At 38.3% G+C, this 26439-nt stretch overlaps 1 protein-coding gene across 28 annotated transcripts in view; it reads left to right on the forward strand.

The window, feature by feature from the left end:
• EIF4G3 (eukaryotic translation initiation factor 4 gamma 3) overlaps positions 1-26439 on the forward strand; it is a 314094-nt gene that overhangs the window by 117836 nt on the left and 169819 nt on the right. For 17 of the 28 annotated variants that reach the window (XM_078452245.2, XM_078452250.2, XM_078452251.2 and 14 more), the window contains exon 2: positions 579-636. The exons of 8 other annotated variants lie outside the window; for them this stretch is intronic. In XM_078452245.2, coding sequence (XP_078308371.2) covers positions 625-636 — 12 coding nt within the window. In that variant the 5' untranslated portion in view covers positions 579-624. Of the gene's footprint in view, positions 1-578; positions 637-21981; positions 22346-26439 lie in introns of those variants that run through there. 3 more of the 28 variants (XM_060626678.3, XM_060626690.3, XM_060626694.3) reach the window with 3 other exon arrangements.

Genomic DNA, 26439 nt, shown 5'->3' on the forward strand with positions numbered 1-26439 from the left:
AGACTTTTACACTGTTTTATTTTTTATCTTTGAAGAAAATATCAGGAGTTTGTTATTTGCATTATCTTAAGCAAAACAAAAATGTTTTCTACTTATTGCTTAATTGTAGTTAAACATTTGCTTCTTAACTCAGTTAATTTTTGTAGATTTGAGCTAAATTACAAAATAAGGAGACCAGGCTGGCACTGATTATCAGGTTCAACATCTAGGCCTTTTCGTTTTTTCTCTTGATGTCACTGTGTGACTCCTAAGCTATGTTCACAGTAATTAGTGAGAAGGCGTGGTCAGAATATTGCCCAAGAAGTGGAGTGATAAATGTTTTCTGCCTGCTTTTCCTGGAAATTTCTTTTGGCTCTTCTTTCTTCTGGGAGATCGACTCAGTCATGCTTTGTAGTGGACTGAGAATGGTGAAGGTGTATGGTCCACTGGTTCGAGTCTTCATTGTCTCTTGAAATTCTAAGCAAAGGACTTCTCCATTGAGGTATGGTGATTGGTCGTGCTGCTGCTGCTGCTTCTTTTTTTCATTTTGTTAAGTTTTAAATTTTAATTTCAGTATGGTTAACACAGTGTTTTATTAGTTTCAGGTGTACAGTGTAGTGATTCAGCAATTCTGTACATTGCTCAATGCTCATCATGGTAAGTGTACCATGATATTTCTTTTAAACACTACAGTTTTCGTGATTACTAAAGAGTGAGTTTTGAACAACTCTTCACTTTATCCAACTTCCAGACTTCAATTTCCTTTCAGAGGTCTTGTTTTATTACAGAAAATGTCTCATGTTGCTTTGCAGTTCTTGACCAATTATTTCAGGCTTTACAACTGCTTTTTCTTTATTATTAAGATAAATAATGATTTTATTTACTGCATGCAAGCTTTTATCTTTTTTTTATTTCTGTCATGAAGCAAATAAAATCTGATTTGATAGCTATGACAGCCTTGCTGATAACCAGGATAAAATAGAGAAAGCTGTGAAAATTTTTATCACATTTTGTTATTGAAATAAAGGAGTATTGAATTTTCATAAAAAAAGAAAGCAAAGCAAAATTTGTTGTGTTTTACTCCCTTTCTCCCATGGAACACATTGTGGCTATCTAAAGAAGTATTTTTTGAAATGAGTGGTGTTTTGAAGCTGTATTCCTGGCACATAGGGGGATTTGATGTGGGTTCAGAAATCTGCAGTACTGACTCTATTGAGGGGGCCCTCCTGGTGCCAAATTGTTTGGTTTTTTCCCCCTCCCGTTGGTTATATGTGTGCTTAAAATTGTATACCTTGTTGAAAACCTCATCGCATATTGTCTTTAAAACACTTTGTCAATTAACATGCCTTTACAGATGTCATTAGTATAAAAGTTACAAGGATCTATAAAATATCCACATCATTTATGTTTGTGGTTTCATCTGGTACATGCTAAATAATTGTGGTAAGCTTTTTTCTTCTAATTGTTGAGATTTATTTGAATATTGGCATACTTGATTAGAGAACTTCACCTGTTCTGTCATTTTTTTGTTTTTATTAATAAAACAGTTGCAACCATCTTTATAAGGCAGGAGTTCACCAAATATTTTCCTGTCAGGGGAATTTGATTTTTTTATGCAGTCTTGTAACTTACCATGAAACATGCCTAAAGTAATTTTTATATGCTTGATTATACTTTTCATTGCATAGAGAAAAATCCCAGTGATTTTCTTTCAAAGTTTCTTTGGTTAGTTATTTCTAAATGTTGCAGCAAGGATGATAGGTAAGTTGTAATTATTATTCAGACTTTTCTCACCCTAAACTCCCATATTGTAGATTCTGTTTGGCAGATATGTAAGATGAGAACTTGTATTTTGAAATATTAAAGTATAAAGAGTGAAAGTTTTAAAATCCTACATTAAGTCAACATTGTTTTAGAAAGCCAAAGAATTTTGAAAGAATCAATCTGTAAAAACTGGTTGTGATTTCATACACATTTCTTCTGTTGTCTTTGATATAGGCTCCAGTTTTGTTGATGATGTTCATTTTTATATAAACTTTGTTAGGGAGGAAAAAGTTTAGGATTCTCTCTTTACATGTAGAGTTGCTTCTCTGGATACATCTTGTGAGCCTCCACTGCTGTGGCGGGCTGCCGCCGCCGCCTCCTCCTCCTCCTCCTCCTCCTCCTCCTCCTCTTATTTGAGGATAGTTGACACACAATGTTACAATAGTTTCAGATGTACAATATAGTGATTCAGCAAACCTGTACCTTATACCGTGCTCACAAGTGTAGCTACCATCTGTCACCATATAAGGCTATTACAGTACCACTCACTGCATTCTCTATGGTGCACCATTTATTCCTGTGACTTAATTCATTCCATAACTGGAAGCGTACCTGTATCTCCCTCCTACTCCTCTTCACCCATTTCCCCTGTTTGTCTACCCCCCCCTTCCCTTTGGCAACCATCAGTTTGTTCTTTGTATTTATAAGTCTGATTCTGCTTTTTCTTGATTTCTATGGCTACCACTCATCTGTTTTAATAGGTAGTGAATTCTCTCAGCATTTTCCTTGTAAGTTCACCCCTATGGAGTTTGACGTTGCATTTGTTTCTCATGCTTTTAGAAGAGAGATTCACTTTATTGCCATCAATCTATTTTTTACCCAGCTGTGACATTCAGATTTTTTGGATTTTTATAGTTCTGAAATTGCAACTTCAACTCAGCTACAGAAATTAGCATATGCCAATAAATTTTGGGGTGGGAAATTGAACAAGTAAATTGTAAAGAAAGTCAGGAAGTGGAGCGGCCTGACAATTCAATCCAAAGTGCTTATGATATTTGCCCCAGAAATTCATATTCCATCTGTCTTAGTCTGCTTGGGCTGTTATAACAAAATACCAGAGACTGGGTGGCTTAAACGGTGACATTCATTTCTCATATTTCTGGATGCTGGGAAGTCCAAGATCGGGGTACTGTCTGCTTTGGTTCCTTATGAGGTCCTTCTTGGGTTGCAGAAGTCCACCTTCTTGTCATGTTCTATTCGTGGCAGAGAGGGAGAGACATGTAAGCTCTCTGGTGTCTCTTGTAAAGGCACTACTCCTACTCCCATCATGAGGCTCCACATCCCCATGACCTTATGTAAACCTAATTGTCTCTCAAAGGCCCTGTCTCCACATATTACCATATTGGGGTATAGGGTTTCAATATATGAATTTTAGGGGATGAGTAAGGGAGATGCTCAACTCTATCCATGGCACTATTTGTGTGATTCAGAGAGCTTTGGGGGAAGTGGGCAGATAGGACTACAGAAGAAAGGTCAGCAGAAGGGGTAAGTACCATAGAGATATAGAGTATTGTCCTGAGTTTAATCATACAGATGGGTACATGGTGTTTATACATGATTAATGGCAGGGGAGAAGTTCAATTTGCAAGCAATGGAAAAAGCGAGAGAAGCTTAGGTGACCCTTGAATGACACAGGTTTGAACTGTGTATAGGTAGACCTTTTTTTTTTTTTTTTTTTTTTTTATAAATACGGCATAGTACTATATATGTATTTTCCTTACAATTTTCTTTTCTCTAGCTTACTGTATTATTATTATTATTATTTTAGAGAATGCAAGCAGAGGGAGAGAGAGAATCTTAAGCAGGCTCCTTACTGAGCCAAATTTGTTCAACCAAATGAGCCACCCAGGCACCCCTCTATCTTATTTTATTCTAAGAATACAGTATAATACATATAACATACAAAATACATGTTTATCCAACGTATATGTCATTGGTGAGGCTTCTGGTCAACAGTAGGCTGTTTAGTGGTTAAGTTTTCAGGGAATCAAAAGTTGTATGTAGATTTTCAACTGTGAGGGAAGGTCAGTGCCCCTAATCCCTGAGTTCTTCAAGGGTCAACTGTATTTGTTTTGTCAAGGATCAGATTAAATTCATTTGAAGTGTTTTGCTAACTACAAAGTAAGCTAGCATCTTTATAGAACTAAAAATTGTGAATTTCAATGACTCAACAGTCAACAAAAAGCAGACAACACATGTAGTGTAGCTTTGCAGTAATTTTAAATTCTGTCAATGAAGGGCACCTGGGTTACTCAGTCATTTGAGTGTCTGACTCTTGATTTTGGTCATGATCCCAGGGTCGTGGGATAGAACCCTGCATTGCACTCCATATTAAGCATGGAGCATGCTTGGGATTCTATCTCTTTCCCTCTGCCTGTCTTTTCCACTCGAGTGCATACCCTCTCTTTCTAAGATAAAATAAAATTTAAAAAAATACAGTCAATGAATAGTGAAGGAAAGGTTAAGTTACAGTTAAAGCAAGTAGAATCAAGTAACTATGAACAATGAATATATATTGATATATGAAATGACTCCTAAAAATAAAATGTCATAATTTACTTACCAAAGTAACACATTTTTTCCTCAGTGCATAAATTTATTTACTATTTCTTTTTCTCACGTGTCCACTCACGCTGAAAGTTAGCTGAGAGGAAGAGATAAACCTGATTTTAAACTTAAAAAAAATTTTTTTTAATGTTTATTTAGTTTTGAGAGAGAGATAAAGCATGAACAGGGGAGGAACAGAGAGAGAGAGGGAGACACAGAATCCAAAGCAGGCTCTAGGTTCTGAGCTGTCAGCACAGAGCCCAATGCCGGGCTCGAACTTACAAACTACAAGATCATGACCTGAGTTGAAGTTGGATGCTCAAACGACTGAGCCACCCAGGTGCCCCTGATTTCAAACTTTTTTTTTTAATTTTTTTTTTTTTTTTAATGTTTATTTCTGAGACAGACACAGAGCATGAGTTGGGGAGGGGCAGAGAGAGAGGGAGACACAGAATCAGAAGCAGGCTCCAGGCTCCAAGCTGTCAGCACAACAGAGCCCAATGCGGGGATTGAACTCACAAACTGTGACACCATGACCTGAGCCGAAGCTGGTTGCTCAACCGACTGAGCCACCCAGGTGCCCCTCAAACTTTTTTTAAACAAAGATTTTAAGCAAACTTTAAAGCTGCTTGTTTATTTATGTATATATGTATATACCTACATGTGTAAGTAATCTCTATATCCAACGTGGGGCTCAAACTCATGACGCTGACATCAGGAATCACATACTCCTCCTACTGAGCCAGCCAGGCATCCCTGATTTTAAACTTTTTATCAGTTGATGTACCCTTATTATTATTATTATTATTATTATTATTATTATGAATCATAAACTCTCAAACTATCTGAATTCTCCCTTTCTTATAGGGTATATTTTCTGTTTGCCCAGCATGTTGTTTCATAGGCACCTAAGTAGGTGATATATAGAAAAAAAAAAAATATGTTGGCAATCCTTTGTTATACTTCACAGACAAAATTTCTTTAGTTTCCTGCCAGTGATACTCTACTTTCACATACTGCACTGTATTATTATGTTTTTAAAGTTTATTTATGTATTTTGAGAGAGAGGGAGAGAGGGCGAGGGTGAGCACGAATGAGGGAGGGGCAGAGAGCGAGAATACCATACAGGTTCTACACTGGCAGTACAGAGCCAGATGCAGGGCTTGAACCCACAAACTGTGAGATAATGATCTGAGCCAAAATTCAAGAGTCAGACGTCTAACTGATTGAGGCACCCAAGTGCCCCCTCAATTCCTACTCTTGATCACCATTAAAATGCCTACCTTCTTTTACAGTTTATTTCCTAAATTTAGACCTGCCTGTTTAGTACAGTTAACAACACAACAACCGAAATAGTTTAGCAGTACAGCTGTTAATGTTTTGTCAGGGGAAAGAAAACAGTTGTACTAAGTATTTCAAATAGAGGGGATTTAATACATCGATTTCGTATGCCAGCTGATTGATTGTCAAGAGGATGCTGAGGCAATCCGGAGATTAATAACCACAGGAAGCAATGAACATCCCTAATGCTGAAGAAATGAGAGAGAAGTGGTGGTGTTGCCAGACCTAGGAACTTGGAGGAAGGGTCTTTTGGGACTGTTGCTTACACTTCTGAGAAGGGAGTTTGGTCCTTGGATAACAGAAACTAGGTACGAGAACTAGATGAGGCTGAGGCCGGTACTTCGAGTATCAAGTGTGCATACTGCTGCTGGCATTCTAATGGCTTTGAGAGGCTCTGATCTGAATGGAGCTGGTGTCTGGAGCCATGGAGGTAAAAGCAGCTTCCTACTTAGAGGGTAGGTTAGTGGTGAAAGACAATAGGTAAGTAACTGGCACATACAATGGTAAAAGGATATATAATTTCCTTACTAATAAAGAATAAGATGGAAACAGTAAACTCCAAGGATGCTTTTTTTTTTTTTGAAGGGGAGAGAGAGAGAGAGAGAGAGAGAGAGAGAGAGAGAGAAAGAAAGAGAGAGTGAGTGGGGGAGGGACAGAGAAAGAGGGGGAGAGAGAGAATCCCAAGCAGTCTCCGCACTTGTCAGCGCAGAGCCCAACGCAGGGCTCAAATCCATGAACCAAACTGTGAGATGATGACTTGAGCTAACGCCGTCAGGAGTTGGACACTCAACCAACTGAGCCACCCAGGTGCCCTTAAACCCCAGCGAATTTAGTAAATGTATGAAAGATGATAATGCCAAGTAAATGTGATAACATAGTAGGACTGTGAAATATGTTAGTCACTATATAATAATAATGAAGTTAAATTCCTCTATTAAACAGTGATTCAGATTGGTCAAAAACCAAAATTTAGGTATATGCATTTAAACATGATGCAGAAAGATTGAAAACAAATGTATGGAACCATTAATAGGAAAATGCTAATGAAAGGAACACAGACTTAAGCGACCTTTACAAGTCAACATAGAATTCAAGGCCAAAAACTGTGGGAGAGAAATAATTCCTATAGTGCAAGATTCAATTTCTAGAAGATGTAACATCATGAACTCTTATTTTCTTAATTTGTTGAGAATATAAGGCAAATGTAAAATGAAATGATCAGATCCATAATTAATTAGTGTGGGAGAGTGACATCTCAGAGAAGTGGACAGACCCGTAAGTATAATCATGGAGATCAGGTGTTCATAAACTATGGACTAAGGGCAAAAGCTGGCCCCTCTCCTGTTTTTGGTACGTAAAGTTTTACTAGAACCCAACCGTAGTAATTTATTTATGAGTTTTGTTTTTGTGCTACAGCTGCAGAGTTGAATAGTTGCTAGAGATTGTATGGCCTGCAAAGCCTAAAATATTTACTGGCTGGACCTTTGTAAAAAAAAAAAATTTGCCAACCTCTCACATAGATGAGCACACCTAAGCTCTAAAGATCAGCTGGTAAGAATTTGGGTTTTGTGGGTCGTATAGTCTTTTGCTTATTATTCTGCTCCCACTCTTTTCCCTTTCTTCTCTCCCCTTCCCCTCTGTCAGTCCCCTCATCACCCTTTTTCCTGGCTCCCCTCCTCCACCTTCTCCTTTTCCCTTTAAATATGTAGAAATCTTGTTTAGCTGTCCTTTCAAAAACACGCGCCAAGGCCATAGTTTGTCAATTTCTGATATAGCTAAATCACACAAATAGTAAGGTTGTTTTTATTTAAATCGATATAGCTTTACACATATATAAATTTTATATATATATGTATGTCAGCAGAAAAATATATGGATGAGAAATTTTGGACATAGTTAATCATGAAAAAATGAGGGTATCAGTGACTTGAACATCATAAATATCAAACTTTAATAATATGTAGGTAACTTTTTAGTGATTCAATTAAAATAGAAGATTTAAAAACCAACTGATTATTTATTTTTTTAATGTTTTTAATTATTTTTGAGACAGAGACAGAGCATGAGCAGGGGTGGGGCAGAGAGAGGGGGAGACACAGAATCTGAAGCAGGCTCCAGGCTCCCAGCTGTCAGCACAGAGCCCGACGCGGGGCTCGAACTCAGAGTGTGAGATCATGACCTGAGCCAACGTCTCATGCTCAACCGACTGAGCCACCCAGGTGCCCCCGCAACTGATAATTTAAATGAAATAATTTTAAATTTTTTAAAACACCTTTTGTTAACTAAGGTCATGCTTTTTATTTTTATTTTCTCAAATACTTAAGGGGCATTTACAAAATTTGATCATGTTAGGCTAAGAGAAAAATGTTAAATTTCAATCATATTTACATCCTTTCCTGAATATGTGACAGAATTAGAGCTTAATAACAAAAGAATAACAAAATCTAAGTTATATGTTTAAGCTAAAACTCTGCACAATTATTTTAACATAATTGTTGTTTAAAACAATTTTTTTTATGTTTGTTTATTTTTGAGAGACAGACACAGTGTGAACAGGGGAGGAGCAGAGAGAAAGGGAGACACAGAATTCCAAAGCAGGCTCCAAGCTCTGCGCTGTCAGCGCAGAGCCTGATGCAGGGCTCAAACTCAGAACCCACGAGCTCATGACCTGAGCCAAAGTTGGACACTCAACTGACTAAGCCATCCAGCCCCCCCCCCCCCCCCCCGCCATAATTATTGTTTTTTAAAAAAGTGTATCAGGGGGCTCCTGGGTGGCTCAATTGGTTGAGCATCCAACTTCACCTCAGTTCATGGTCTCATGGTTTGTGCGTTCAAGCCCTGCATCAGGCTCGCTGCTGTCAGTCCAGAGCCTGCTTTGGATCCTCTGTCCCCTCTCTCTTTGTCCCTCTCCCACTCACACTCTCTCTCAAAAATAAAGAAACATTAAAAAAAAATAAAAAAGCCTATAAGAATTAGGATTTGTTTTAGTTGAACATAATTTTACACTTCGCATAATCAACATAATGTAGGAGTAAATAACAAAATCTGTTTATTTGGAAATTTTAAAATCTCTTGAATTAAACATAAAACAGAATGCTGTCTTTTGAAATGACAAATACCACTTTGTATAAGATTTTGTGAATCTTACTCATAAGCTTGTTATGTTATTCAGAGGAAAATGTATAGCCTTAAAGGCATATAGAAGATAGAAAAATTGAAAATAAATGGGTATGCCTGGGTGGCTCAGTTAAGCATCGGACTCGTGATTTCAGACCAGGGTTCCTGGGTTCGAGCCCCATGTCTGGCTCTGTGGCTCTGTGCTGATGGTGCGGAGCCTGCTTAGGTTTCTAGCTCTCTCCTCTCCCTGCCATTTCCCCACTTGTACTTTCTGTCTTTCTCTCAAAATAAATAAATTGAAAAAAAAAAAGAAAGAAAAATTAAATAAATGAACAAATGATCTGAGTGGAAGATTGCTATATTGTACTTTGGGGGACTGTAAGTTTTCTTTAATGCATACCTATTCTTAGTGTACTTCTTGTTATGATGGTGTTGATTGTAAATACAGCTATAAATTGCCATAGTGCATTATCTGTTTTAACACAGAACTTTTGTGTAGTAACTACCTTTCCTTATAATTATTTCCAGCTTTGAATTGGCCACCTTTTATCTGCTGTCATTTAGAATATGCTTTTGAGTTTAACAAACTTGATAATGGGTTCAGAAAAGTGTGTGTGTGTGTGTGTTAGAGAGAGAGAGAGAATATGTTTGCATGTCACTAAGGATTAGCGATATTGAACATCTTTGCATGTGCTTATTGGCCATTTGTATATATTCTTTGGAGAAATGTCCATTCAAGTCCTTTGCTCACTTTTTAATTGTTTTGTGTTGTTGTTGCTGTTGAGTTACAGGAGTTCTTTATATTTTCTAGATCTCACTTCCTTATCAGATATATGCAGTCCTCAATTGCCTTTTCATACTGTTGATATTGCCCTTTGCACAGAAATTTGAATTTCGATTAAGCCTAATTTATCTGTTTTTTCTCTTGTTGCCTGTGCCGTTGGTGCCATAATGAAGAAGCCGTTGGCAAACCAGTTATTTTGTTAAACTAAATGTAGACTATTGAATTTCGTAGTAACTTTAAAATTTTTACGTATATAGAGATTTTGTCCTTTGGGAAAACAGTAGCAGGTTTAGAGAAAAAGGTCTTGGGTTACCAAGAGGAAAGGTAGGTTTAGAAGGAATGATAGATACACTTACTAGTGTATGAGTAACAGGTGCCAATAACAACTTTATCGGAGTGAGAACAATCACTAAAAATCCAGCTGCTTATGTTCAAAAAGATATAGAAGAATTCCAAGGCCTGTTAATAGAGTTCATCGAGTATATTAAGGTTCATGTTGGGAGTTAGGGAAGTTGGATACCGAAGTGATGACTCAGAAGCCAGCTGGCTTATTTACATAAGCATTTGGCAACTTTTAAGAAGGGAGGGAAGTGGCAGAAAAACTGGCAGCTAGCCAGTAGGCCAAGAAAATAAGTATCAGGAACCTAGATTATCTCTGCTTTTGAGAGTGATTATCTTTTAGCTTTTATAACAGTGAAGTTAGGAAGATAGAAAACCAAAAGAGGAAAAAAAAAAAACCCCCACTGTTGAAATGCATACTAGAAAAGGGGAATATAAAACTTTGTACAATTTGCAGAAAAGGTAAAAGTTTTTTAAAGCCGGTTATATATAAAAGGCATCCTTCTTTGAATCTTAGTTTGACTTACTCCAAAAGCCTTAAGAAATGCAGATTTCTTGAAGAGTGGCTGTTCCTAGAGGGTCTTTGAAAAAGACTATCTTACACTAGAAGCTGTTGCAACAACAGGCTCTAAAAGTAGATCTAATGCTGTAGGAATCAGAATAAAAAATTCTCCAAAATGTCAGTTTTTTTTTTTTTTTTTCTTTAATGTTTATTTTTGAGTGAGAGAGCAAGAGAGACTGCATGCCTGCGTGTGTGATTGAGGGTGGGGTGAGAGATAGGATCTGAAGCTGGCTCGGTGCCGACAGCAGAGAGCCTGATGCAAGGCTCAAACTCTCCAACCACTACATCATGACTTGAACTGAAATCCAGAGTCAGACGCTTAACTGACTGAGCCAGCCAGGTGCCCCCCAAATTTCAGTTCCTTAGCAGATATGGACTGTGGTGGGAAAGCCTGACTGTGGAAACATTTAGAAATAATTTTCACTAAAAGCTGTCCTTCCTAATATAGTTTGAATTCTAACAGTATGAACTCGTATTTATTGTGTACTCCTCTTATCAGATTATTTGAAGATAATATCTTGGTGATAGATGACTCTATAGGCTAGAGTTTTCAGAGCATTTCTTAATTCACTTTATTTATTTTATCATTACACGAACACTATAAAAGATGGATGTGATCACTCCTGTTTTATGTGCTGGAAGAGTGGAGTGGGGAAAAATGAAATGGTTTGCTTCAGGTACCTTAGCTCTGTTGTCCCATTGGTAAGGGACCAGGTCAGTGTCCTTAGGTCCCAACTCTTGGCCTTCTTCCTTGTTTTCTCCTAATTCCCTTTAGTATTTTATTTTAGGTTTAGTTTAACAAACTGAGCTTTCATAAATACTTCGGGAATACAGCCACCACTTACAACTTTATTTTTATCAAATAGTAAAAACAGTCACCCAAACAACTTAAATTTGCTGCAAACGTGGGGCTTTAAAAAATTCAGCCACACAATATTTAAGCTTCTGATTCTTAAATGTAGAGCTGTACATCTAGATTTGGAATTCAAGAAGTTAGTGGAGGAGGAGGTAGTCCTGAGAAGCAGCAGGACCTAGAGTGAAGATTCTGTCCAGTGTGACGAATGAAGAGAATCAGGACTCTGGCTAGAAACGTTTCAGATGAAAAAGTAGGAGAAGATATCAGAAACTAAATGAAGATGGGAGGAATGGAGGGAGAAAAGTAGTCGAGATGTAGAAAGTACAGGAAGTGTAACGAATAGCTGACCCAGATGTTACAAGCACAGAGACAGCGGTACACAGATTGTAGAATGCCTTTGCTGCCTGGGAACTCAGTGATATCTCGTGGATAGACCAGTGCTTTTAGCCCAGTAACCTGGGGGAGCTGGTACTGAGTTGTCATGCTGTATAGGGAAAAGCTGAACTTGGAGCAGTACAGCTACTGTTGTGGGAAAGCGGGTAGCCTGTCAGATCTAGGTAGATTGTGAAAGCCATTCTGTCATGAGTCCATCATTGTCTAGTGGAAGGTGACAAACCGTAGCATTTAAATGTTGATCTAAGTGTAAAGAGTACAGCAATAGTGTTAAATTCAGACAGTGTTTTCTGTTGCACATAATGTCACACTGCTCAGAAATGAGAAGAGTTATCAGTGGTTCTCATCCTGGCTGCCATTAGAACCTTCTGATGCCTGGGTCCCATTCTTCAGAGATTTGCATTTAATTGCTTGGGACGGGGCCCAGGGAATTGCAGTGTGAGACCAAAGCTGTGGAACAGGAAATACCCGTGCCTAAATGAGACTTCTTAGGTCTTCTTTGCTGGAAGCAGCTTTCAGTGAAAGGAACACTTTTAGATGATAGAAACATAATGAATTGGGCTGTTTCTTAATTTAAGGATGGTGGCTTTCAGAAACCATTTCTATCTAGTGTCTACAGTTAATAACTTCATACTGGTAATACACTTTGCATCACAGTCTGTATTCAAATAGTTTTTACGGTATTGGTAACGTATTCTGATTTATTTTGATGATAGGGCAAAATTCTGTTCTGACAGGTGTTGTATAATTGACTCTTGTAATACAAGCAGAGTAAGAGCACATTGGTTGCAGGTGCTTTTGGCTTCAGTACAACCAAGTCTTCCTGGATTCGAAGCTGCAGTACAGTTGCTTTCAAATTTTAAATGACAAGACTCATTGTCTTGTATAACTAGTACAGTCGTCTGAACCATAAGTAAGTCCTTAAATTTTTGGTGGATGAAAATAGCCCTAAATGAAATTTTCCAGAGGTGTCACTTTGCGGCTGTTTGCGTGGTGCTTTAATTGGCTAAACAGACCAGCTTTTTCCTGACTGGTACTGTTAACTTTTTTGTACAATTCAGCAAAAGTTTTTTTTTTATAGGTACAAAACTAAGTAAAAAAGAGTCTGATATTCTGTTGTTGTATCTTTAGAGAGCTTGCTCTGAGGAAGGTTTATTTTGAGGAAGTGTCTGGGAATTTTTTCTTAATATTCCAGCTGTACTGTTGTCATGAATTAAATAATTAAGATTGGATTCCTAAACTGGAAAAGTCCTTGATCAGGATACCATGACAGGGATTTAGGGTTTTAAAAACCAGTTCAGTAATATATTGAATATAGTATTCATTTCCTTTTCTGAGCAAGTGATTTCATTTTCTGGCCTGAATATTAAACATAATCAAACAAATTATTACTTTTATAAATGATTATTAATAATAAATTATTTAATATTATTAAACATAATATTAAACAAATAAGCTTTTCTATAGAGTCATGGTGGTTAGGTACAAAGATATACTGTCTCTGAGTAACTGATTTTATATGTTAAGGTATTTAAAGAAATGTAATATGAGAAGTTAAGGTTCATTATTTTTTGCGCTGATTATTTCAGTTTACAGAATATGATGTGAAATCAGTTTGTCAAAATCGTCTCTTGCTAGAGTTCTGTTTATTATGGTAAATACTTCTAATATTTGGTTAATAGGAATACTGGCAAGAAAGTGTAGCCGTTAGATGGGTGTTGAATAATACAGAGTACACTTCAATGTGTGTAGGGTAATGCTCATTGAAGATCTATTTTTGAGGTAAGAAAGAGTGATTGGATCGTGTGAATGTAGAATGAGACCCGTATTATGACCTAATGAACAGTTGAACTGCCTAAAACATTCATTTAAAAATGTCCAAAAGCCGCAATTAAGGAAGTGCAGCGTTTGTGGGAGATAGCATTTAAAATAGATTCCTTTAAATTTTCTAACAATCATGTGTCTGATGTTGAGAAGAGATTCCGTTCAGAGGTGATTGCTCTCTGCTGGAGCATTTCTGAAGAGTCCTCGAGGATAGCCCACCAGTTGAACAGTGATCGAGTCCTAGCAAGATTTTCTCTATCAGTGGAACTTAAAAAAAGAGATTGATCCTGGACTCTTCCCATATTTTTTTCTGAGGCAAGGAGCTCCACCCCCACATCCGCACTATAAACCACAGGAGCGAATTCTCAGTTTGCTGAGTGACCTGAGCTGAAGTTGGACACTCAAGTGAAGTTTTTTGTTTTAGTGTGTGTGCTGCCGAAGCGAGCACAAATGAAGCTTCTTTTTAAAAACACAGACCTGGTTATGAATCCCAGTTCTACCTCTTATTAATTATGATAACTTGTGGGGTGCCTAGGTGGTTCAGTCAGTTAAGCGTCTGACTCTTGGTTTCAGGTCAGGTCATGATCTCACGGTTTGTGGGACTGAGCCCTGTGTCGTCAGGCTCTGTGCTGACAGTGTAGAGCCTGCTTGAGATTCTCTCTCCTTCTCCTTCTCCTTCTCTCTCTCTGCCCCTGTGAATCCCTCCCCAGTAAATAGATAAACTTAAAAAAAATTATAAGAACTTGGATGTTAAACCTCCCTCCAAATGGAACTTCTTGGTTTTCCCAGGACTATACAAATTATGTTTATATTATATGTAGTCTGTTAAGTGTGCCACACACAGAATTGTCTAAAACAAACAATGGATATAACTTTAACTTAAAAAGACTTCAGGGGCGGGGTGCTTGAGTGGCTCAGTTGGTTAAGCTTCGACCTGGTTGACCTTGGCTCAGGTCGTATTCTCATGGTTCATGAGTTTGAGCCCCTTATCAGGCTCTGTGCAGACAGTTCAGAGCCTGGGGCCTGCTTCAGATTCTGTGTTGTCCTCTCTCCCTGCATCCCCCCACTCATTTTCTGTCTGTCGGTTTCTCAAAATAAATACACATTAAAAAAAAAAAAAATTTTTTTTTAATTTTTTTTAATGTTTATTTATTTTTGAGACAGAGAGAGACAGAGCATGAATGGGGGAGGGGCAGAGAGAGAGGGAGACACAGAATCGGAAGCAGGCTCCAGGCTCTGAGCCATCAGCCCAGAGCCTGACGCGGGGCTCGAACTTACAAACCGTGAGATCGTGACCTGAGCTGAAGTCGGACGCTCAACCGACTGAGCCACCCGGGCGCCCCCAAAAAAATTTTTTTTGAAAAGACTTTAGGGGCTCCTGGGTGGCTCAGTAGGTTGAGTGTTGAACTCTTGTTTTCAGCTCAGGTCATGATCTCGTGGTTTGTGGGTTCAAGCCCCATGCTGGGCTCGGGGCTGGCCGTGTGGAGCCTGCTTGGGGTTCTTTCTCTCTCTCTCTCTCTCTCTCTCTCTCTCTCTCTGCCCCTCCCCCACTCGTGCTCTCTCTCAAAATAAATAAAAATTTTAAAAATGATTAAAAATAACACTTTATTCCTATGAAGAATTGCTAACCATTTTCTGAGCTTTCAGTGAGTCGTAATTACTCATACAGATCATGATAACAAATATAATAATGAAAATGTTTGAAATACTGTAATATCAAAAAGTGACACAGAGACACAAAGTGAGCATAAGCACTGTTAGACTTGCTTGATGCAGCACTGCCACAAACCTTCTGTTTACAAAAAAAAAAGCAGTATTTGCCAAGTTCAGTAATGTGAAGGGCAATAAAACAAAGTGTGCCTGCCCCACAACACAGGCTGGTGTGAGAGTTCAGTCGGATGATGAACGTAGAGCCCCTGAAATCCCAGTAAGTGTACATTGGCATCTCCTATGCTACGATAGTTTTGGAATATTTAACGTTTTTTAAATTTGTTTTTATTTACCCACTCTTGCGGGTTTTTTTTTTAACGTTTTTATTTAAATTCCAGTTAGTTAACATATAGTGTTTTATTAGTTTCAGGTGTACAATAGAGGGATTTAATACTTCCATATATCACCTGGTATATATGACATCGTGTGCTGTCCTTCATCCCCATCACCTGTTTCTCCCATCCCCCCCCACCCCCCCTTGCCTCTGGGAACCATCTGGGACTTTTTCTAAACCCTTTACTATCATCTCATAACTGTTCATCAGTGCTGAAAATCAGACCTTGCTACATAGGCACTTATATCATTAAATATTGTTGTCTTATATTGTAAAAGAGTTTATTAGTTTGACTATTTTTTATTTGACTATATTATTTATTTCCCCAGCAGAATTGTTTAAAAAAACAAACAAACAAACAAACACAACTTACACCTCAGGCAAAGCTGATATTTAAAGTGGTTTAGAAATCCCAGGGTAACTCCTCAGAACGCCATGGTGATGACCTTGATATTACCTACAAACATAGTGAGGTTCATCTGTGAACTTTTCCAGAAATCATTTAGCAGTGTTAACTGTCAGGCAAACATTACAGTACAGGAAAAGGAAAAATTCTGTCCTAGTAGCACATCTGTTATTTGCTTTGAGAAGCAATCCTCCTTGCATTATGATGTGTTTGGGAAAAAGTCCAAGTGCACAGTTCTGGTTTATGCGTGCTCTGTTTTATTTTGTGAAGTGTATTATGGCCTCTCACTGGTTCTTTACGGTCTTCTCTTTCTGCTGTTCGTTCAGTGGTCTGTAGAATCCTTAGCAAAAGAAATTAAAAGTGGTATCTGATCTATTGTTGTTCAGTCTTTTATTAGAATTAACCCTTTTATAGGGTTCAAGATGAAAAAATTTGAAAATCATACCTGAAATGATGACATGGCATTTCTGTAAAGTTTATCTGTTTTCTCCCTTATTGTAAATCAGTATCATAAAACATTTATTGTAACAGATGAAATGTTTTCCTAACTACATCAACATCAAGGCAAGAATTGTTTTGCCTCAAGACAGGAATGGGAGAAGTGGGGTGGGGGTGCCTGGGTGGCTCAGTCAGTTAAGCATCCCACTCTTGATTTTGGCTCAGGTCATGATCTCACAGTTTGTGGGTTTGTGCTCCTCATTGGATTCTGCCCTGACAGTGTGGTGCCTGCTTGGGATTCTCTCTCTCCCTCTCTCTCTCTGCCCCTCCTCTGCTCATGAGCTTTCTCTCTCTCTCTCTCTCTCTCTCTCTCTCTCTCTCTCTCTCTCAAAAAAACTTAAAAAAAAAAAGTGGTATAGAGGAGAGATGATACACTATTTATTAGTATTTGGGAAGATTAGTTGTATATGTATTGTTTTCGCTGAAGGTTCATTCAGATTTATCCCAAGTCATCTATTAGAGCCATCCTTTGGATTTAGACAGACTTTGATTTATAACATACGTATTTTTTTAATGCTTATTTATTTTTGAGAGAGTGTAAGCAGGGGAAGATCTTTGCCTGACTCTATTATCTTCCTGGGTTTTTATGAGAATGAAAAATTGGAGGAAATTAAATTTTTTACAGGACAATGCCGGTGCCCAGTGTTATGGCTATAAGACAATGTTAGAGGTGACTTAAGATACAGGAGTCCATATAGCTATATTGTGGTAAATAGGATCTATGTGGTTTGAGTTCTCTTTGAAACTTTTTTTTTTTTTAACATTTATTTTGAGAGAGGGAGAGAGAAAGAGAGACAGAGTATGAGTGAGGTAGGAGCAGAGAGAGAGGGAGACACAGGAATTGAAGCAGGCTCCAGGCTCTGAGCTCTCCATATAGAGCCCGACACGGGGCTTGAACTCATATACAGGGAGATCATGACCTGAGCTGTTGTGGGACACTTAACCAACTGAGCCACTCAAGAGCCCCTCTTGAAAGCTTTTTTAATGTTTATTATGTGTTTTGAGAGAGGGAGGGAGAGGGAGGGGGAGGGGGAGAAGGAGGGAGGGAGGGAGAGAGAGAGAGAGAGAGAGAGAGAGAGAGAATGAGAATGAATCCCAAGAAGGCTTCATGCTGTTAGCGTGGATCCCATCTGGGGGCTCAAACTCAGAAACCATGAGATCATGACCTGAGCCAAACTCAAGAGTTGAACACTTAATCAACTGAGCCACCCAGGTCCCTTCTTCTTTAAACATTTTTCTTTTTTTTTTAAGTTTATTTATTTTGAGAGAGTGTGGGTGAGCAGGGGAGGGGTGGAAAGAGAGGGAGAGGGAGAGGGAGAATCCCAGGCAGGCTCTGGGTGGTCGGTGTGCAAAGCCCAATGTGGGGCTCACTCTTATAACTCTTGTAACTGTGAGATCATGACCAGAGGCAAAATCAAGAGTTGGACGTTTCACCGACTGAGCCACCCAGGCGCTCCTAAACCTTTTTAAAAGCTGTTTTATTGACTATATGGCCTTCTACTTACCAGAGTTTACTATTAAGATGATGTGGTTGAGTAAATAGCAAAATTTTCTTAGTAGGCCATTCTTCCCACAAATATATGGATGCCAGATATTTGCATAGTTCATACCGTGTGCTAGGCACAAATGGTTTTTTTTGGAAAAGGTCATCTTACAAAGTTAAAGCAAGATATTTTCCTTACAGACTTCCAGTTCTGTATTTAAGCCACTTAATTCTGAGATGATTAAATATGCCAAGGTTTATGTGACTTAAATATTCCAAAATTTACATGACTATTCTTTAAGGTCCAGAATAGGCCTAGAATCAGGAAACTTGCTGTCTACTATTTATTTGCTTATCTGCTTATAATTTTATTCCATAGCAGAGTGCCTGTAGAGTCTCTGCTAGTGAACCTGCTGGGAATGTCCTGTTATCATGTTTCTTCCTTACCACCCTTTCCTTGAATTCTCACCCTCCCTCTGTCTCCTTACTCTCTGAAATTTAGGTAACTTACTTTCCTAGGAATCCTTCAAGTGGATCTTACTTGTTTTCTTATATTCTTCATATTTTGGGAGGCAGGCTTAATGAGCACTGTTCTGACCCTTCACTACTCTCTCTGGGTCCTTGCCCTTGACATGTGCAGTAAATGCATATACTGCTCTCTTATTGATATCACCCCTAATTGTGCTAGGCAGATTTCCCCATTTGAGGATTTTAGCATTTGGTTCAGAATTTACTTGTCCACTTTGCTTTCTGCCATCTACCTTGAAGACTTCTAGAATTCATTTTTGGCCTTTACAACCATTGCTGTGGACTCTTGGATTCAGCCTCCCTTTTTTCACTTCCTCAGAGCAACCATATGTGGATACATAATAGAACAACCCATATTTTTTCAAAAAGTCTGGACCTGCATTGTCCAATATGATAGCCACTAGAGCCACCTGGGGCTTTTGAGCACAGGAAACAGCTAGTGCAAATTGAGAAGTGCTAGAAATTATAAAATAAACCAAATGTCTCAGTTTTTATAATGCGTACAGGTTGAAATTATGGGTATATTTGGTTAAATAACATATTACTAAGATTAATTTTGCCAGTTTATTTGTACTTTTTCTAATGTGGCTACCAGAAAATTTTAAATTACTCATATGGCTTGTATTTCTGTTGAAGAGGACCAGTCTAGATCTGGTCTGTGCCTAGAATTTTTCTGGTTCTAAGTTTTTGAAAATCTTAAATTTCTCTGAGCATAGCCTTCATCTTCTGCCTTTCCCTGTTCAGTTTTATTTGCCACCTACAACCCTTAAATTCTGTAATCCCTTTTGATTCTCAGTGTGACAAGCCCCTTCCAGCTTTTACATTCCTTTTGTTTAGTCTTGATCCTATCATTAATCATTAATCCCTAGGTCCCTTTCTTTTCTTAGTTTCTTTTTTTTTGCCAATCCCCATCCCTGAGTCAACCTAACTTATCAGGTGTTTTCCTCTATTGTGGCCCCCAGGATGTAGGGTTCTGCTGTAGAAATTCAAATGCCTGTGTTGATGGAATATATAAAAAATTTATATTAGTACAGCTGGACTAACCTAGACTAAGGTGTCATGTAGCCGATCTGTAATCCTTTACTCATCCGTAACTGACTTGCCGTTCTATCCGGCACTGTGCATTTATCTGCACTTTGCCGCCAGCATCCGGAATAGTACGTATGTGCCGTATAGCTCCAGACGTTATGCGTTGTGGAAGCCCAGCCTCACCATTTCTAATCCTTCTGCTTACTTTTGTTTAAGTCCCTACTGTTTGAAAAATTATTACGAAATACATAATCTTATAAGAGAGTTAATATAACATGTTCACTTTGAAAGTACAATAAGAAAATAACTGACCACCACTTACCTGAAGAAGTCAATTACCAGTGTGCTTGAAGCTCTCATGTACTTCTCCTTTCTCCCTACAGGTAACCATTATTCTGAATTTTATTTTAATTGATATTTGTTTCACCACTTGTGTTTGTTTCCTTATACTTCATGGGTGTCCGCAGAATGAAGTTCACATTCTGATTTAGCCATTTATTTATGTGACCTTGGTCAAGTTACTTTATTTCCTCTGAACCTCTTTTCCTTTTTCCTCTTCTTCTTTTTTAAAAAAAATTTTAATGGTTATTCATTTTTGAGAGATGGAAAGAGACAGAGCCTGAGTGGGGGAGGGGCAGAGAGTGAGGGAGACACAGAAACCGAAGCAGGCTCCAGGCTCTGAGCTGTCAGCACAGAGCCCGATGTGGGCCTTGAACTGTCAAACTGGAAGATCATGACCTGAGCTGAAGTCTGACACTTAACCAGCTGAGACCCACAGGTGCCCTCGCCACCCTCGCCACCCCCACCTTTTTTTGGTCAACTCTACCCTCAGTATGGGGTTGGAACTCACAACCCTACTATAGTCACCTGCTGAGCCATGCAGGTACCCGTTTTCTTATTTTTACAATCATTTACTTCATAGAGGTTGTGTATAATTAGCTAGATATGTGCCTGGTAGTAAATAGACTCTCAGTAAAGGGAGCAGAGGTCCCACCTTTTCAGAAGCTCTATCTTTTTAGTTCCTCCTTCAAGTATGTTTATTTCAAGTTGTTTTCTGTTATTTGGTCTTGTATTATCCTAGGTGGTCTCATCCCCTCTGTTTGCAAGGACTGTTTTTTGGTTTTATTCTGCTGATTCCTAGATCCCTCTCTGTAGATGACTTTGCTCTGTATGTGTCTAATTGCTCTCTATGCATTTGTACCTGAGGGTTTCTTCAACAGGTAAAACTCAACATAATACAATTGAATTTCATCATTTTTTCATCGAAAGAGGGAGGGAACAGCTAATGAAAAGAAAGACATTAAGTGAAAATAACCTTGGTGTGTTTGAGGGAAATAAATATGGACAGTGTGCCTCGGGATATGAGGTGAGGTCCAAGGGGTCGCCTGGGACCCAGTCATTTTTGGCTTTATAAGCATCCTTAGCTACTTATCCTCAAATCTTAGAATGTCAACTTCCTTACCTCTTATATCTAGTTGCTGAAAGTCATGCTATTTCAGTATACTAATTATCTCTCAAATCTGCCTCCTTTGTCTTGATTCCTTGTGCTAGGCCAGATTCTTAAGCATCGTGTACGTAGGTAGACTCTTGCAGTAGTTTTGTATCTCTGACGCAGATCTCTTCTCCAGGACTCGTTACTGTTGCAATAGTTCTTTTTATTTAACAGATCCAATGATACTGCTCCTGGGGTTCCTTTCAAGGTAAAATCCTTACTTATCTGGACACATCTTTTCAGTCTGGCCCAATCTAATTCTGTGGCTTCCTGCCTCACCTGCCGCTATGCTCTGGCATTACTGACCGGTTTCAGGGTTCAGCAGATAAGCCCTGCTTTCCCAAGCCTTTATGCTTGTGTTCTACTCATTGTTTTGCCTCCGCATGGTACCCCTTTTCCTCCTGTGGCTGATTGCCCTCACCCATTCATCCGCTGTGGAACTGTTACCTGTGAAGGCTCTCTGGAATCTTCTCCAGGGAAGGAATTACCGTTTTTGCTTTGCTTCTTGACCTGGTATTCACATGCCTTACAACGTTTTCTATATTCTCTTACAGTTGAGTTAGGTAACTTATAAACTCCTTGAGTATAGGAACCATGTCTTCTTTACCTTTATTTCTGGGATTCCAGTTGATGCTGAATCAAAAATTGTCGAATTGCTACATTTTAAATAATGTGTGGTTTGACGGTTTATTTATTTCATTCCAATTTGAGTGAAATGCTTTTGTGTGTTTAATGGTTTCCATTGATGGTACTACTAATTAGAATCGGCAGAGGAAAGAAAATCTGAAGTAGTTTTGCCCTTGAGGCATTGTTATTTTTAAGAAGAGTCAAGAACTTAAAACACTTCATTTAAGGATGCTTCCAAAAGAAAACCTAAGGTATGTGTTGGCAAGTTCAACATAAGCACAAGCTATATGGATTGTGCAGTGTTCGTTGCCTTCTCCCCCCGGTCTCCTGGAGAGACATGTTTTTCTCCAAAATGGACCTGACCTAATTGATTTGAAGCTTGCTAGCCTAATTAGCCTCCTGTTTTTGCCTGTCTTTGTTTTTGTATTGTCAGGAGCACTTGGTGTATTGGTTGCGGTGGAGGTAGGACCATGTGATTCCTAAAATGAGCTTTATCATATCAGGGAACTGTAACTTATTAGTGGGAATGGGAGAAGACACCAAGTGTTGCGGTAAGACAGAAATTTCCATGGAGTTCCTGGGAGCAGGAAGATTATTGGTGGGTGACTCAGCTGTTTTCTACGCCTGTCTCATGTGACTGAGAGTGCATGACGTCTGTTTATTCTCGGCAGAGTAAGTATGAGAGGAGTCACATTACACAGCAGGCACAATGTTTACTTAACCAGCTCTGTGATGATCTAAAAATAGCTTATGGGGATTTTTGTTTTCTTACTGCATTTGGCATCATAAGACAGAAAAATCATAATGCAGACCCAATGGCAAGGGCTTTTTCTTATAGATAATTTTGAGTAAATTGTTGGCCAGTGCTGTTTCAGTTCTTTCAATGAAAGATGAATGCTTTGGTATAAAGCTTAAATAAAAGGTTAGGAAAATAAGAAAGCCTTCTAATTATCCATAAAATAATTCTGCACAATTGCATTTGAGCTTATATTCTGGACAGATGGACGGTTTCTGTGCCTCAGGTATCTATGTGCTAGCATTTTACACAGGAACTTTTTTTCCTTTTTGTGAGGTTATAGTAAGTATCTTTTTCAGATGGACATGTTAGTGTGGTATATATTTGCTGGATTTTATGTTAATATTAAATTATGATGGTAATTCTTTTCACCTTGATTTTCCTGTTTTACTCACTGTGTATTGAAGGTTTGTGCCATCACGTACTGTAATTGGGGTGTCCAGTGTGTCAGTGTTGTTATTATTGCCCCGTGTACCTATTTACATGCTTGGCTCTCAACGAGAAAGCACTTGGAAGTCTCAGTGTATCTAATCATCATCATCTGTTCATTTGTCTGGGAAGCAGTGAGTCACTGTGATTTATTCGTTTTGACATCTGAGTGTTCTTGCTCTTGGAGGTACATCATTTGTGCAGCATATGAACTTGCATCTCTGAGATTATTTCCAAAGGGAAAAGAAACTGGATTCATGAAGAAGAAATAAATGCCACCGTTCTATGTACAATAATGTTTAAGTGAGTGGGAATATTTGATTGGTCTAGGAGCCTGTAAAATTACATTACTTAACGATGCTTGATGCTCTATATAAAGTGGGAAATACATACATAACCTTTTTATGGTTGATGAAAAAATGACTGGAGTATTCAGCAATTATTGCACTTTCTGTGTTTCAAAAAAATATTAAGTAAACATGCGAGGATTTAAGTTTTTATTTTCAGTATTACACTGTTAGAATACTTAGTAGGATTTCTATTTTGGCATCTCTTTACTTGGTACAATCACTAGAAATTTAATATGCCTGGTATGGCATAATAGAATAGATACCCTCTAATTTATGGCATGTAAATTAGGCCTGACTTGAACACCATTGGAAGGTAATTCCAGCAGTTTCACTGGCCATATGTGTGTGATCCCATACCTGCCCTCATCCCAATAGATAAATAACAAATTGGTCGTTTCTCAGTGGGCTTGAACACCTAAGGACCAGCCATGATGCTTGGGCATGTTCTGAAGAACAAATAAGAAAATGATTTCAAGTGAGCTCAGCTATTTCACAGGAGATAAATTCAGATTTAGCGAAAGAGAAAGTAGTTTTCCAGTTCCTGTCATAATTGGCAGTTGCAATAGATACTTCACAGAACCTGATTGCCGTGCAGACACAATGTTTGCCTCTGTAGTGGAGGAATTATTTGTTTCCTTTAGTCACTTGTAGTGTTTCTCAATGTCCAGGGACATGGGGCTGTTTTTATTTTCTAATAATACCTCTCGCTTTGGGAGGTAGGAAGATCTGTATTTTGGTTTGGTCTGATTCTCCTTGTTACTCTCCTTCCTTGGAAATAAAAGGTAAGAATTTGGGGTTTTTTTCCTTCACTGAAACGGAGGAAAGGCATTGTGTCTTGTTTTGTTAAAAAAAGTTTTTTTAAATGTTTATTTATTTTTGAGAGAGAGAGTGCAAGCAGGTGAGGGGCAGAGAGAGGGGGAGACACAGAATCCAAAGCAGGCGCCAGACTCTGAACTTGCAGCACAGAGCCCGACGCGGGGCTCGAACTCATGGACTATGAAATCATGACCTGAGCCAAAGTCGGATGCTCAACCTACTGGGCCACCCAGGGGCCCCTGTTTTTTCATTTTCTAGTTAAAGTTAACTTGTTGATTTGAGATCTTTTTTATTTTTATTTTTTTAAATGTAAACAGGTAAATAAATTTCTTTCAGTGCCGTTTGTGTTGCATTCTGTTTTGATATGTTGCCTTTTCATCTGTTTTAAGATATTTTCTAATTTCCTTTGTGATTTTTTTCTTTGACCCACTGGTTGTTGGAGAATGTGCTGTTTAATTTTCATATCTTTGTGTATTTTCCATCTGCTATTGATTTCTAGTTTTATTCCATTGTAATCCGGAAAAATAGTTTTCAGAATTCATGGAGACTTGTTTTGTGGCCAAACTTATGGTTTGTCTTGGAGAATGTTCCATGTGTACTTCAGAAGAATATTTATTCTGCTATTGTTGGATGGTGCGTTTTGTATGTCTTTTAGGTCCAGTTGGTTTCTAAAAGTAAGTCCTGTATTCCTTATTGATCTTCTGTCTGGTTGTTCTGTCAGTTATTGAAAATGGGGTGTTAAAATCTCCTATTACAGAACTATTTCTCCCTTTAATTCTGTCACTAGTTGCTTCATTAATTTAGGAGTTATGATATGCTTGTGCATGTGTGTTTATAAATGTTATATCTTGACATTTCTTCATTATAATGTTCTTTATGTCTTATAACAATTTTTCAAATTTTCTAAAAATTTTAACTTCAGTAGAGGTAACATACAATGTTCTATTAATTTCAAGTGTACAATATAGTGATTCAACGCTTCCATACATCACCTGGTGCTCATCACAACCTGTAACAATTTTTGAATTAAAGTGTATTTTGTCTGATATTAGTATAGCCACATCTGCTCTCATTTGGTTGTTACTTGCATGGAATAGTTTTTCCTCTTTTCACTTTCAATCTATATGTGTTCTTAGGTCTAAAGGGAATCTTCTATAGAAGGAGGAGGGGCAGAGAGAGAGGGAGAGATCCTAGGCCGGCTCCATGCTGACAGCAGAGAGCCAATGTGGGCTCAAAATCACAAACCACAATATGGTTAGCCAACTGAGCCACCAAGGTCCCCCCCAAACCTGTCTTCTGATTGAAGAGTTTAATCCACTTATATTTAAAGTAATTACTGTTAGGAGAAGAATCACGTTGCCATTTTGTTCGTTTGGTTGGTTGGTTGGTTGGTTGGTTTTGTTTTTAAGATTATATTTTTGGGGCGCCTGGGTGGCTCAGTCGGTTGGGCGGCCGACTTCGGCTCAGGTCACGATCTCACAATCCGTGAGTTCGAGCCCCGCGTCGGGCTCTGTGCTGACAGCTCAGAGCCTGGAGCCCATTTCAGATTCTGTGTCTCCCTCTCTCTCTGCCCCTCCCCTGTTCATGCTCTGTCTCTCTCTGTCTCAAAAATAAATAAACGTTAAAAAAAAAAAAAAAAATTAAAAAAAAAAAAAAAGATTATATTTTTAAGTAATTTCTATACCCAGCATGGGGCTTGAATTTATAACCCTGGGATCAAGCGTGGTATGCTCTACAGCTGAGCCAGCCAGGCGCCCCATTTAAAATTTTCTTTATGACATAACTCTTACTATTTTTTCAAATCATTTTCCCCTTGCTGTCTTTCTAGTTGAGTTTTTGTAGTGTCATGTTTTGATTCCCTTCTCATTTCCTTCTTGTGTAAATTCTGTAGATATTTTCTCTCTGATTACCATGGGAATTATATGTAACATCTTAGGTTACAGCAATCTATTTTAAACCGATACAACTTAACTTACAAATTACAAATATTCTACTTCTTTACACCTCTGCCTCCTCCCGATTTTCTGTTATTGGTGACACAGATAACATCTTTCTATATTGTGTATCCATTAACAGATTTATAATTAGTTTTATGCTTTTGTCTTTTAAATCTTACAAAGTAATATAGAGTTACGAGGCAGAAGAACAATAATATAGATATTTATATTTGCCCGTGAATTTAACTTTACTAGAGAACTCTGTATTTTTTCCTGTGGCTTCCAGTTACTGCCTAGTATTTCTTTTGTTTTCACTTTAAGGACTCCCTTTAACATTTCTTGTGGGACAAGTCTTGTAATGAACTTTCCCAGCTTTTGTTCATCTGTAAATTTCTCTTATTTTTGAAGGACATTTTTGAGGGACGTAGAATTTTCATC

Source organism: Panthera onca, chromosome C1, assembly GCF_046562875.1.
Source record: "Panthera onca isolate mPanOnc1 chromosome C1, mPanOnc1 haplotype 2, whole genome shotgun sequence".
Classification (NCBI taxonomy): Eukaryota; Metazoa; Chordata; class Mammalia; order Carnivora; family Felidae; genus Panthera; species Panthera onca.